Genomic DNA, 13,710 nt, shown 5'->3' with positions numbered 1-13,710 from the left:
ATGAGAGTAGTAAAGATGTCAAGAAATGTTATATTACCAATGGCATGGCTAGTCAACCTACTTATTTAATACGCACACATTTATTTTTTGTTTCTGATACAAGGACATGGAAACTGACAGACACAGAAGCACACAATGAATCTTTGTGTTTCCTGTACAAGACACGTTTCATCCAAGAACATCTTATACATACTCCCACCAGAATTTTCTTTCATACAGACAAATAGAAAACCAGGTCTAAGCAGAACACAGATGGGATAGAGCGTGAACTCCTGTCACATTCTCCCTTGCTGAACAATATTGTGGAAATGAATGGTCACTGTCAGATAACTGATTGCCACACAAACAAACAAACAAACAAAAATAAGGTTAAGTCAGAATCAACTTTGAAATTCCAAAGCAATCATTAGTCTGGTTGCATGATGCACAGGACAACAATAAGATCCAGATATTGCCTTACATGGTTCTATGTGACATTTTGTTAAAATCCAATTATTCACATATTCTCATTCTGTGACAACGTGTTATTATGTGAGGTTATTTTATTAGTTGTATGCATGGATGGATGTTTTGTTAACAAACAAAAGGGTTTTATCTCCAAGGTCAAACTCTCACGTGGTTTCTAAGGTTTTATCTGTGGGCCAATCAGCACTTTGAATGCACACAAAGGACCAGTCAGATTCCGCCTCTTTGTCGTGCTGCTCAGTGATAGCGGACAGAGAGGACAGGAGAGGAGAGAAGATGTCCCACAGTATGATGTTTACAAGAAACCTGAAGGTCGAGGATTGATTTTATTGATGGTTTCGTGAAGGACAGCAGTACAAATGCACAGCTAATGCTGGTTTCTTAATGCTAGTCTGCCAGCTAATGCTAACATTTAGAGGCAAGCACTCAAGGACATGTTGTTGGGTTTTTTTTTTTAAGTCTATTCCTTTATTCCACTTATGGGCAATGTCATACGATGGAGGTTATGTTTTTAGGCAGCTTACTTAGGTTGGCTTGGCCCCCCTGGCCCACCCTTTGCACTGCCCCTGACCATACCAAATTTTTGAACATATATATCACACTAACCTCTGCATCGACTGGAACTTTTTCTCTTTGGCAAGGTGTCTGGTGTCAGATGGTAGTGATGATGATGATGATGATGATGATGATGATGATGATACTCACAAATGGTTTCCGGGTTTGGCTTGGGCAGTCTTGAGCAGAACTGAGTCTTAGCAAGAGTCAGTTTTGCAAAGGGCTCTTCACACTTGTAGGTCATTGCTTACTTTGTGTTGTCAGGCACATCAGCTGGTTAATGTGATGCTGGCAAGGCTCAAGGAACTGGACTCAAATGCACGACTCAGACACTTCTTTCAAAACAATAGGGCTTCAGGCCCATTTATTACAAAACTCAAAATGATTTCACAAAAATAGAACGAAAGGTGACAAAAATGCAAAGTACAAAAGAAACTCTAAAGTACAACAAAAAGCGCTAAGGATATTATCTGTAGGCAAAACCAAAACAAGACTCTTTTACTAATGTGGAGATTCACGAGGACAAACGCTGGACTGACATGTAACACAGGGTTGGCACAAGACAATCTGGCACAGGACAGGGGAAACGCAGACATTATATACACGAGGTAACAAGGAACAGGTGGAGACAATCAGGGGCCTTAAACAAGAGGAGAATTTTCTCTTTTCTTGATCACTGAAAAAAGTAATCGCTTTTATGCATTTATGAATTGCGTGTCAAATGGCCTCGGAGGTATTAGCTGGCTAGCATGGTAGCTAACAATGAAAATAAATTCCTCAGCAAGACAGTAAAAAACAAAACAAGAAAAAACAAACAACAGGCTATACTTGCATGGCTGGTGTCCCTCATAAGACCCTCAACATTGATATGTCTCGCAATGACTTGAGACAATGAGTTTGACAAAGTTTGTGAAACAAGAAAATATGTTGCTGAAGCAAAAAATCTTTATGTCTTTAAATTTTAGAAATATTAAGACATAAACATCATTACATAGTCTACATTTGAACTGATTTGGTTTTAATAACAACATATCAAGTTATCAGCAACCATTAATTTCCTGTTAATGCAGACTCTACAGGTTTTCCATATTTAGCTGTTGACATGTCAAATTTAGTAGAACTTACCTTTCCACTGCACTAATTTCCTTGGTACAGCAGAGGCATGTGATACCCATCACTCAGCTGCCCTCTGTTTCTGATTTTATGAGAAACACTGGTTTTATCTAATCTCAGTTGCTCTCAGTTTGGGGCAGTTTATAGCCCTCATATGCAGACTCCAAGTCAGAGCAGTCAGACTACTGGATGTGACCTAGAAGTGAGGTGTTCTTGTTCCACCCTGCTAAGTAACATCAGACTACTGTCCAGTGAGCCCCACCTGTTTATTTATTTGTTGATGTATTCACAGAGTTAACATCAGGAAATGATGAGAGAAGATTCCAGACTGCATGTAAAAAAAAAAAACTATATGATTATCATTATTATTAAAAGTTCCAGTGAAAAAAAAATCTTGAACTGTTGTGCTGCTGTTGCAGAGAGCTATCAGCTGTACGTACCAGAGCTTGCTCCAGTAGGGACGGCAGTGGGTCAGATCAGAGCCAACGATGAAGATGAAGGGCAGAACGCTGAGATGACCTACAGCATCACTAATGCAGACGCTGCTGCCATCTTCACCATCACCACTGATACTGACCGCAGGGAGGGAATCATTTCGCTCAAGCAGGTATGAATCAGAGATCACGGCACACAGGCCAACACTGCTGCTTATGTAAGAGCATAATGTGTTTCAAGTGTGAGCCGCAGTTTCAGGTGTGGCTGTGGGGGACATTGTAGCAGGCAAGAAAAGGATGAAGCGTTCTTCTTTTGCTTGTGCATTCATTTGTCTTTTACAACCGTCATGGCAGTTCCTTGATGTATCACCCTTCAAAGACTCAGGCGTGTTTTTTTTCTGCACAGGGATGCCAGAATGCAACCCTATATCTTGACAACCCTTTAAGTCACATTGTGCATTAGACTGTCACTGCTTTGCCACTGAATTTCAAATGAACTCACTGCTTTGTTCCTCTAAATGGCTGTCATTGGTTAATCAAATCACTGCAGTGCAACACTATATAATACAACTGGACATGGTTCTGTTTCCCAGCTGCAAGTAGTAAAGCAAGTTAAGGCATTTGAGCTTTTCAAGGTAAGGTTGTGCACAGAACATGTTTCCCTTTAATTGTAAATATTTTCCCACTTCTTGTATTGCACTGTCATTTGCCTACTTGTGTACATAGTCTGTATTCTTTTAACAGTTATAATTTTCTGCATTCATACTCTACTAATTGGACAAATAGACAGGGCATGTTTTATAGAGTTATTTTTTTCTGGCTGATTATTATTGTATGCTTTCATTTTTAGTGGATATAAACAATGGGCAAGACATGATCATTGGGAATGAAAGTTCAGCTCAGTAAGCTTTGCAACTGCAGTAGCTCATCTATGTTGTCCAAACAGTATGAAATCAGTTTTTATACTAAAGTACATTTTTCTAACAACAATCTTGGAGGCCTTTTCATTGGCTGGAATGTAAGCCAACTCCTAAAAGAATACTGTTTCACACTGGTTGCAAATGCAAATGCTCATCTATACTGAAAAAAACATGATCATTTATTTAGTTTATTGTATTCTTTGTTATTTTATTTTGGGCAATAATGCAGCTGATGAAAGAGGAACACAGTAGAGCTAAACTAGCTAGACAGCTAGTTTAACGAGGCAGTGGTGGAAGAAGCACATAGCAATACCACAATGTGAAACTACTCCATTAAAAGCACAGGTCAAGAATTCACTAAAGTTTAATCAACAAAGTTTAGATTTCAAAAGCAAAAGTACTAATTAATCACAATGGCAGGGTTATGAGAGTGTAACATATATTTTGTTAATGCATCATTAGTACCTCAGAATTTCACACATGTACAGTACTTGAGTAATGCACTTGGTTACCTTTTGCCACTGCTGTTAGGTGGAGTAGTTTTGTAGTAAAAGGTGGTACATTCTATACTGCACTGCTGTGATACAGTGTCATTTGCAGCAATAATAAAGTTGGGGAACAAAATTAGATACACCACTAGCTGTTGTTGAGATGACTTTGAGCATGGACTGGAACCACAGTGCAACTGTATCCAAGTCATATTATAATATAAACAGATCAAAATTGTAGTAAAAACAGAAAAAAGAGAGTTGATGATCTGACATTGTGCTCGAGTCAATTGGATTGGACAACGATCGAGTTACTCATGCACCATTAGAGGCACCATTTTATCAGGTGGAAGGGGCTGCAGATTATATTGCACTGCATTTTGAACAGTTTCCTTCTTCCTTTCAAATATACTGAAGAGAGCTGTAAGGGAAATGGAATTGGATCAAATTCAGCATGCATGCTGAAATTCTTTGTTATGGTCAAGTGTGACTGATTTTCTCTGCAGCCTTTGAACTATGACAGCAGGGGGGGCTGTGCTGTGCTCAGCACGACTGAGTGTAACTGTTTTTTCAGATCCACAAGGTAATAATAGTTTTGATTTTCATTGTACCTTTTCTCCAGTTGATGAAAAAAAAAGAGAGGAAGGCTCCTAGCACATGGGTCTTCGAAGGCATTCATTGCTGTGGATGTTTTTATGGGGGTTTTGACAGCTGGCGATTCCCATGGCCAAAGCCTTAACAGGATTCAAATGCAAAGACTATGAGGTTGTATTTAACATTATTGTAAATGCTAAACGGCTGCTTGTATAGCAGTTTTATCCAAAACGCTTTACAATTTGCTGCTCAATCATTCATTCAAACACAAACAGTGCGATGGCCCGAGCTACCATGCAAGTCTTGCCCAAGGACACACTGACACATGGACAGGAGGGGCTGGGGATCAAACTGCTCCATATGCAGACACATAATGACTATGGGGGACACGAGGTCATTCCCCAGTATTTGTAATGTCCAGCCACATCATGAGATCCCTCCAAAAGCTATAAGAAAGCTAATTTAAACACACATAATGTGTAGCGTTCACTGAACACCTCCTGCTTCATGACAGTGAAGATGTCAGTCAGCTATACAGCTGAACAGCTTCTAGCCCCAGACTGTGATACACAAGTAGCTCACTCCCAAGTCTACACAAGTAAAACAGATTCCCATGTCATAATGTATATAAACCAGTGTTTTTCTGCTGAACACAGTTTCAGAGTCACTTGTCTTTTGTAATGAAACTGTGTTGCTGTGAATTGACCTGGTTATTGTTGTGTGAACACACCTGCATGTGCACTGGGTTGCACATAGTCCTTATAGCTGTGCATACTGTGTGTATTTAGTATTTTCCTAAACATCCAACATGTGGTTGCTGGATAAAGAATAAAATCCTCAGGAAATAAGTAATGTTTGATCATTTTTATGGCTTGTATACATACTTTGTGTCAGGTGTGGATACAGATAGAGGACTGACCGACTGGTTGGGTGATTTGTTACTTCCTTGCTATATTATGAGCCATGCAAACCCATGTCTGTTCTGTTCCATATAGGTGAGGGCATGCCCACTATGAGTGAGCCAATCAAATCTACACATTTTTTTCACCTTGGCTCTAACGCTATTTAACCCCACCCCCTTTTTTCTGAAGATCATAGGTCCTTATCAGGAGTCTCATTGTTCCAAAGAATGCTTCGTGACTGAGTGCTCTCCCAAATATATTCTCCCCTTGCAGGTTATTAATCTGTGTGCACTGATTATCAGACCAATCCCTTTTTATTGTTCCTTTCACATACAGTAGATTTCAACATGTTTCTTCTACTCTGTGATCCCCGACCAGCCCGTACAAATTTGACAAATGAAATTTCAGGAGAAAGGAGTGAAAGAAAACATTAAACTGGCACCTGATCTCATCTCTTATCATTCCCTGAATATCAGTGTGTGTTAATCTTTAGTTTATGATTACTATTATCAAGATATGATTTCCCATTTGATATTGTCTCAATTAAATTGATCATCTTTGAAATATGTCCTTGGTAGAATAATTGTGATTTCTGTTTCCTCCCCAGCCTCTGAACTATGAGAAAAGAAAGGTTCACACACTCAATATTGAAGCTTCCAACACTTACCCAGACCCCCACTTTTCCCACCTGGGACCATTTAAGGATTCCACATCATTGCGGGTCATTGTGGGTGATGTGGATGAGCCTCCTGTCTTCTCCTTGGACTACTACATTATGGACGTGTATGAAAACTCACCTGCCGGCACCCAGGTTGGAGCTGTGACTGCCGTGGACCCTGATAGCACCAACAGCGCTGTCCGGTAAAGGAAATATTGAATGATGGGATGTGTGTGCAGTCTTTGCATGTGTGTATGTGGCAGTATTTGGGGTTCAGGTGTTGGGACAGAGCTGTGTCACAGTGTGTGACTCCAGCATGTACAGCAGGTCCACTGAAGAATTGTTCCTCCTTGCAAAAGCCTCACTCCTCTGAAAAAATGACATTTCCCTAATTTGCCTGCTTATATCTCCCATGAAACACTAGCTGCAGAGGAACAACACTGCTTCCTCTCATGCCTCTGCTCCCCTCAGCCTTGGCAGGTAGAAGGAACTGTTGTTATGTTCTGATCATTGCTCGGCCTTTACACTGTCTCACGGTGAAATATTGGTGTGCATTGTGCCCAGTGTTACCCAGACTTGTAGTCTGGTGTTTTGGCACATGGGAGTTGTCTTGACCAGGGAAAGGGGCCAAAGGGGCCTTGAAGGAGGCCCACTATTACTGATCTAGCTTTTTGACGGCTTAGAGACTTTCCTCAAAAAGTCCCAGTTCTGGAAGGATTTTCTTCACTGATACCCTCAATGCTTCCCAACATACTGTTGTGTCTCCCAGATGGTTTAATGATATTTAGGTTAATGGTTTGGCCATCAGTTGGGATTATTTCAAGTTTGTTTCAGGGATATTCTGTTTGTTTTTGACTCAAAATATTACAATACCTGTGTGCCAAACACATGTCCAAGGTTGCCAAATTCATTCAAATAGGTAGAGGTTTAGAGGTAGGGCTGCGTGATAACAATAAAAATACATTTTGTTGTGTGTGGGGATGATTCACGATTCTAATCAATATTTGTTTCCTTCAAAATGCAAGAAGAATAAAAATAAGTGAAACTTCAAATTTATTTCATATTAGCTTAAACAATAAAAGAATTGAGCAAGAAAAACAAAAGACCACCTGACCATCTTTACAGCCTGTTCATCTCCTAGATGCAACCGCAAAATTTACTTCAGGACAGTGAGAGCCTTAATTCTGTATATTACGCAGCCCAGTTTGAAAGTACCAGATTTGTCCTCCCAGAATAAACTCCTCCCACTCCTCCAGTCTGAACAGCACAGGGAACAGGGTGGTGCTGAGGATGGGCTACTGAATGGTACTCTCTTTACAGTCAGCTTCATGTGTTCGTGGTGAAAGGATGTGTTTGGGGACAGCTTACTGAGGGTTGTGATGGAGCCAACATCAAAACAACCCCAGAAAGCCCTTTGATTCAGGCTTCACATTGGTCTTCTGGAGCCGATCAGTGGCAAAGGCTAAAGAGGCATACAATGGCTTTCTATCCTCAGCGCAGCAGCTGGTTGCACAAGCCCTGATAGACCTCTGACAACACTGGCAGCACTGTGGTTTTCTGATGGACTGGATGGATTGAATACTGAGAGACCTATGAGAAATAGGGCTGTTATACACTTGAGCTCTACTTATTTCAACACAATACACAGTATACTCTATACAGCAATACCTTGACTATATACTTTACCTGTGTATTCCCAGTGGAAATCCTTGCACTGTCACTGCCTTTCTATTGTCATGTAGTACTACAGGGTTAATAAGGAGGTAATTACTGATTTCAGGTTTTAATGGGTGAGCAACGTGTGTTGTGAAACTGTTTCTGTTTATGTTGCTATAAAATCCTGCCTACCATCAACATATAAGTTATGGTCAACAACATTAGCTATTATGAGAAAAGGTTACTTGGTAATTTTAAGATGGGAAATAGAAGTTTGTCATTGGATCTGTGGTCTTATTTGAATTGAGATATTAGCCATTTTCCAAAATGCTATATTATCAGATGTTAACAGAACATAAAAGGGGAGACATAACTTTCTGCTGATGCTTGTGCATTCATTGAGAGCAAACAGCAGAACTACTGGAGGACTGAATCATCACAGCTGAATCGTTGGGTTGTGACTGTAGTAATCATGGGGTTGCAACCTTTGATAAAGGGGGTGTAGGTTGATGAACAATCCAACAAAACACAAATATTTCAAGTTTAATTAATCTGAAATTTTAACTTATGTGAGTTAGTGATAAAGTGACTGTACACATAATTTACTGTCAACTAGGTCTGGCCTCATTCTATAATGTTCATTACGACAAAAGCTATTTCCCTTTTTGCAGGGAAAAGCCAGTAATTTAACAGCTGTGCATCCAGACCCCAAAAGCCTCTGTGAAAAGTTTCTGATGTTCTGTGGGACACCGCATCCGAGAACAACGCGGGAAAATCAAGTTTGGCCTTACCTTAAATCTGAGTTTAAGGGCCTTACTTATAAACATGATTTTGTGATATCCCATAGTTTGGAAGTCAGCTGTGGTCCAACTTAACACAGTTGCGATGCGGAAACTTGAAGCTTCCAGTGCCTGTACCATGGAGGTATTAAACAGAAATGCATACCCTGTTCCACCATGGCACCCCATCCAATTATATTACAGGGCTCCTCCAGCATTTCTGGGTCCATTCAGCATGGGGAGGCTTCCTCCAGTTGAGAGCATGCAAATCAGAGACTTCTTCTGGCTGAGCTAGCTCACCCCACACATGAATGGGACAAAGTAAATTAATCATACTGCTCATTTAGGCATTCCAAATTTTACAAGACAAACTGTGATGATAGGAAGTTATTTGGGGTTTTTATAACTCTGAAAAAAATGGATTTGTAATTTTCTAGAATTATATTTTTCAACCATTAAGTATGGGAAAAATGCTTTTTTGGCAAGTGTGAGTCATGTGATGTTTGTGGAGTGTGGCCACTCAGCAAAACTCGCCTCATAGCCAGTGCTGTTCCTGGGAACTCGGCACATATACTGAGAAAGGACTTGGAGTGAAGACACATCTTGTGTGTGGCAGTTAAACTTGTGAAATGAAGAAACATTTTCCATTGAAGCAGTGGAACCACAAATCACTTTACTGATTCAGATCACTTTGTTTGGCTCAGTTCAAATATTCACAGTCACCAATTATTTAGATTATTATTATCCCTGAAGCTAAGTGATGGCATCACTCAGACTTCAGGTAAACAGTGACGATGGTGATCAGTATAGTCACGTTAGTTTAAAGGCTCATTATTAAAGATTCACTTATACATGTGCTGAACACACCTAATTCATATTTTTTGGATATTTCACTGAGAAAGAGAGTAGATGTAAGTCTCTATGACGTAATTAAAAAAAAAATCATCTGGCAAATCAGACACAAAACAGAGTTTGCAGTCTTCATACATGCTTTGTGGGGGTGGTAGAGGTTTCAGTTGTATCCTCTTGTTCTTGTATCTGCAGTACCAGGATAACCTTTCTGACAGGGACTGTTTCTGAAAATGACCACAATGACCAGAAAGAGTCTAATATGTTGCAACATATTATATATATATATATATATATATATATATATATATAATGTTGATAATGATGTAACTTTTCACTGTACTATCAGGTCATTCATAGGCTTAAAACATATAGGAAAATATATAAGCATGATGGTACTTTTGTAAGGTAGAGCTGTAGTTTGTCATAACACTCACATTATTTGGATTGTTTTGGCCAGATCTGAAGTTGAGAGTCAATGGTGTAAAGCTGTGATCGTCAGCTGGCTGGGCCACATCTGATTATTTTCCCTTCTGGCGCTCAGGATATTAATGCATTCATAAAATGCACACATCTAACGTTATGCACCAGTGGACAAAGCCATCAGAGTGATCAGTGATTAGCTTGCCAGCTCCTGGCAATGAGCCAAATAGTCTGTGATTCATAGTTCACTCGATCGACAGAATCGGATTTTCATTGGCCAACTGTTGAACTGAGTCTTAAACTGTATTTTTGTCTGCTACTTAGGATCCTGAAGAGGAGTTTTTTGTTGTTGGAGCTCTGAGAGCATTTTTTAATTGAGCATCTAGTTATCACTATGGATTTTTTTGTTTTTTTAGCAGTCTGTCCACACTGATATAGGTGAATCAAAAAAACATGAATTTTGTAAGAAAGTGAAAATATTAAACAATTCTAGGTTGATTAGGCCTAAATCAGTTTAATTATAATGCCTTCATGCTGTGGCAACAGTATGTTTTCGGGTTGTCTGTTTGTAAACACATCATCCTGTTCGTCCTTTTCTCCTTACCGTGATATCTCAGGAATGCCTGGGGAGAATTTCATTATGTCTGATCCACTTGGACTCAAGAATAAAGTGATTTTAAAGGTCAAATGTCACTGTGACCTCACCAAACACATTTTTGACCATAACTGCAAAATTTAGACAGTAATTATGACATTTTTTTGCATAAATGTCTTAAGGGATAAAATGAAGAATTGATGTCATTTAATATTCAAAGGTCAAAGGTCATCTTCACTGTGACATATGTGTCATAATGTTCACATGTGGTCAGATACTGAACTGGTGACACTAATCTCTGGCGTCCACTTTGAAACTGTTCTGATTGCTTAGATCTTCTGTGCTGCCGTGTTGAAGATGTTTGTGAAGCCTCCATGTTTGTAGCTTCTTTGCAGCAGCATCCATATTTGAAACATTGTAGTCCAACACAAGCTCATTGGTTGTGTTGACACTGATCTTCAAGTGATTGCCGTTGCACCATGTGATGAACCTCTCTATCAGTCCCCTGGACTCCTCTGTAAAATTAGTCTCTAAGAGAAGACAGCATGTTTCTCACTGGAAATGATTGAAGAATGATCCATCTATTTCACAAAAAAAATAAAAAAAAATACACTTAACACCTTTTATTCAATTCCCTCAAAGTCTTCACTACATATCTCAGTCTAGACAGACATGGATATAAACTGCAACTTGACCAGTCGGGGGAGACTGAGGTGGTAATTCTAGTTTTATTGGAATGTCCGGCCCCAACACTGTCTGCTGAGAACAGTTCTAGCCCTCGGACAAATGTATTTGGTGACCCCTGGTGTAAAGCACTAGCATGCCAAGGGAAATGTTTGGGGGGATGTAGAAGAAAAAGAAAATATAAATACACACTGTCACAATAACTCTTTAAAGGAAAAAGTCATCGCACATAATACAAGAAATAAAAAAATAAATACTATGTCATTTATTTTTCATTGAAACTCCTGAAAGATATGGCTTCTTAACATCATCAGTGTATGGGTCATGACTATTACCGGTGCTCTCAGTAATTGCACAAGCATCATCATCTGGCGATGTTGCTTGTATTATACTACAGTCTTAATAGTATAATTGAAAATATTAAGATATGTTTCAATGGCTGCATGTCCTCTTCAAAGTTCACACTGTATCATTCTGCATCGCAGGTACTTCATAGAAAATCAAGAAGAAAGACCTTTGTATTTCACCATTGGGGTGAACAGCGGCATCATCCGGACCACTCAGGCTCTAGACCGGGAGGAGAAGGCGTGGCACAACATCACTGTGATGGCTGCAGAGGTTGGTAAGTTCACAGCAACAGCAGACCAGATCAGAGTGTCTGCTACCTATTTTTCTTCATATCTATCCATCAGCATAACATCCATTTAAAGATGGCTGGTCCGGGACAGGACCTAAACAGATGTGTAGAAGATCCCCGCTGGGTTCCCACTGGATCTTCGGCTGTAAAGAGATCCTCCTTATTGATGCAATAAATGCGGCTCTGACTCATAATGCCCCTGAGCACCATGTGTGGAAACCAGAGGCAATGCTTTATCTACTTATGAGGGGGAGCAGTAATTATGGAAGCTCAAGCTGAAGCAATGAGTCCCTCTTTAAATTCAGAGAGTGATGTGCGCATTTAGCGCATCAGTGGCACAGCAGCATAGCTTTGATCAGGATCTGGCCAACAAATGTGGCATTCAACATGAGAGCATAAACAATGAAAACAGGTGGGAAATCCATGATAGACAATAAGAAATAACAGTGAACAGACCACATTCTTTTGAAAATGAATCTAAGGTGTAAATTCCCCGAGTAAAATGTCATCTTTAACTTATTTTAGTACAAGAAAGGAAACGGAAACAGGAAAGTAAGTAATTTTCCTGTGATTTCCTTCACTCCTTCCCCACATTCCCAAACACATTAGTATTTGACTGTACCTTTTTATTTGCACTTTATGGGCCATTGTTGTGTCATTCTGAGGTTCCCAGCCTCCACAACTCTTAGTCCTAACATAGACAAACACAAACACAAAATTTCGTTTTGTCAATGGAGCATCCAAACCTATTTCACTGTCACTGTTAATACAGTATAAATGAGAAAAAAAAAAAAAAAAAACTCACCCAGAAGATAAAAACTGGTAGTTGGTAATGTGATGATAATAATAAATGTGAGGGCACTGGTAAATGGCTGGAAACTGGATCCCAGCCTGCTGCCAGCCAAAGAGGCAGCAATTCTGAGTGGCTGGTACTGTATTTGTCCCTCCAGCTACCACTACGAGAGCTGTCTATCCATCCATCCATCCATCCTTCACTCTATGTGTCTTTGAGCTGACCTCTGAGCACTTACACTGCACCACTTAACGCACTCATGGGAGCGTTGCACTTGCAGTTTTTCATATCTGGGTCTTGTTCGTATTGCAGTTGAACAGACTTCTTTTAAGTTATTTTGGACAAGACCATCTGCCAAATAAAAGTAGCTGAAGAATGCTAGTTTCAACCTTCAATCATTCTACTTTCAGTAATCACTTGAAACAGCAACAACAACAACTTCTTAATTGGACAAAATCTGAAGATTTTTATGTTTGCTTCTTCTTTAGTCAAATGTTCTTATTTAACTCTTATTTTAATCATGAAATTTCAGAATCCTCCTCACTTCTTTCACTGTGTCCCCTCAGTTGTATGAAAACAGTCAGTGTTTTCTCGCTCAGTCTCATGATGACTGGTAAATGGAAATCCATTGTAAAAATGCGGAATGCACAGGACACAGTGAGATTATTTGGATATTTTATCTGTATTGTCAGTTTGTTCTGACCTCATTATGTGTTACCATAAGTGTGTTTTGAGCAGGGATGCTGGAAATCAGTCACAGTTCACGGTGCTGAGGGAAGGTCAGTGTAGATAATGAGGCCATACAAAATGCTGCATGATACTCGTCTCTTTTGAAGTAATGTGAATGGCAGTTATTCACAGCAGACAGCAAAGCTGAACACCAAAACACTCAAAGCAGCCCCAGCAACTACACAGTCAACAACTTGAAACTAATGCATGAGTGCGAGGAGAAGAGGCGGGAGAGACAGCCCCTGGCTAGAGCTGTGACCCACGACCAGTTCATCATCGTTTAGAATAATGCAGCGCAGAGGAGGAGACCAGTCTATATAACACAGATCAGAGAAAGTTTTGATTTCACGTCAACACTTCTGTCCACGTCGTCACACTGCCTCCCTCTCGCTCGTCCACATGAGCTCACTCTCTCTCTCTGTCTGTCTTTGCTGCA

General features: G+C 39.9%; 1 protein-coding gene across 1 annotated transcript in view; it reads left to right on the top strand.

The window, feature by feature from the left end:
- Positions 1–13,710, top strand: part of LOC121614578 (cadherin-18-like) — a 150,501-nt gene that overhangs the window by 95,206 nt on the left and 41,585 nt on the right. Inside the window, exons 5-7 of the mRNA XM_041948516.1 lie at positions 2,553–2,740; positions 6,079–6,332; positions 11,601–11,737. Of these exons, the coding sequence (XP_041804450.1) occupies positions 2,553–2,740; positions 6,079–6,332; positions 11,601–11,737 (579 nt within the window). The remainder of the gene's footprint in view (positions 1–2,552; positions 2,741–6,078; positions 6,333–11,600; positions 11,738–13,710) is intronic.

This window comes from Chelmon rostratus, chromosome 12 (assembly GCF_017976325.1).
Source record: "Chelmon rostratus isolate fCheRos1 chromosome 12, fCheRos1.pri, whole genome shotgun sequence".
Classification (NCBI taxonomy): domain Eukaryota; kingdom Metazoa; phylum Chordata; class Actinopteri; order Chaetodontiformes; family Chaetodontidae; genus Chelmon; species Chelmon rostratus.
This window is presented reverse-complemented; position numbering and strand designations above follow the sequence as displayed.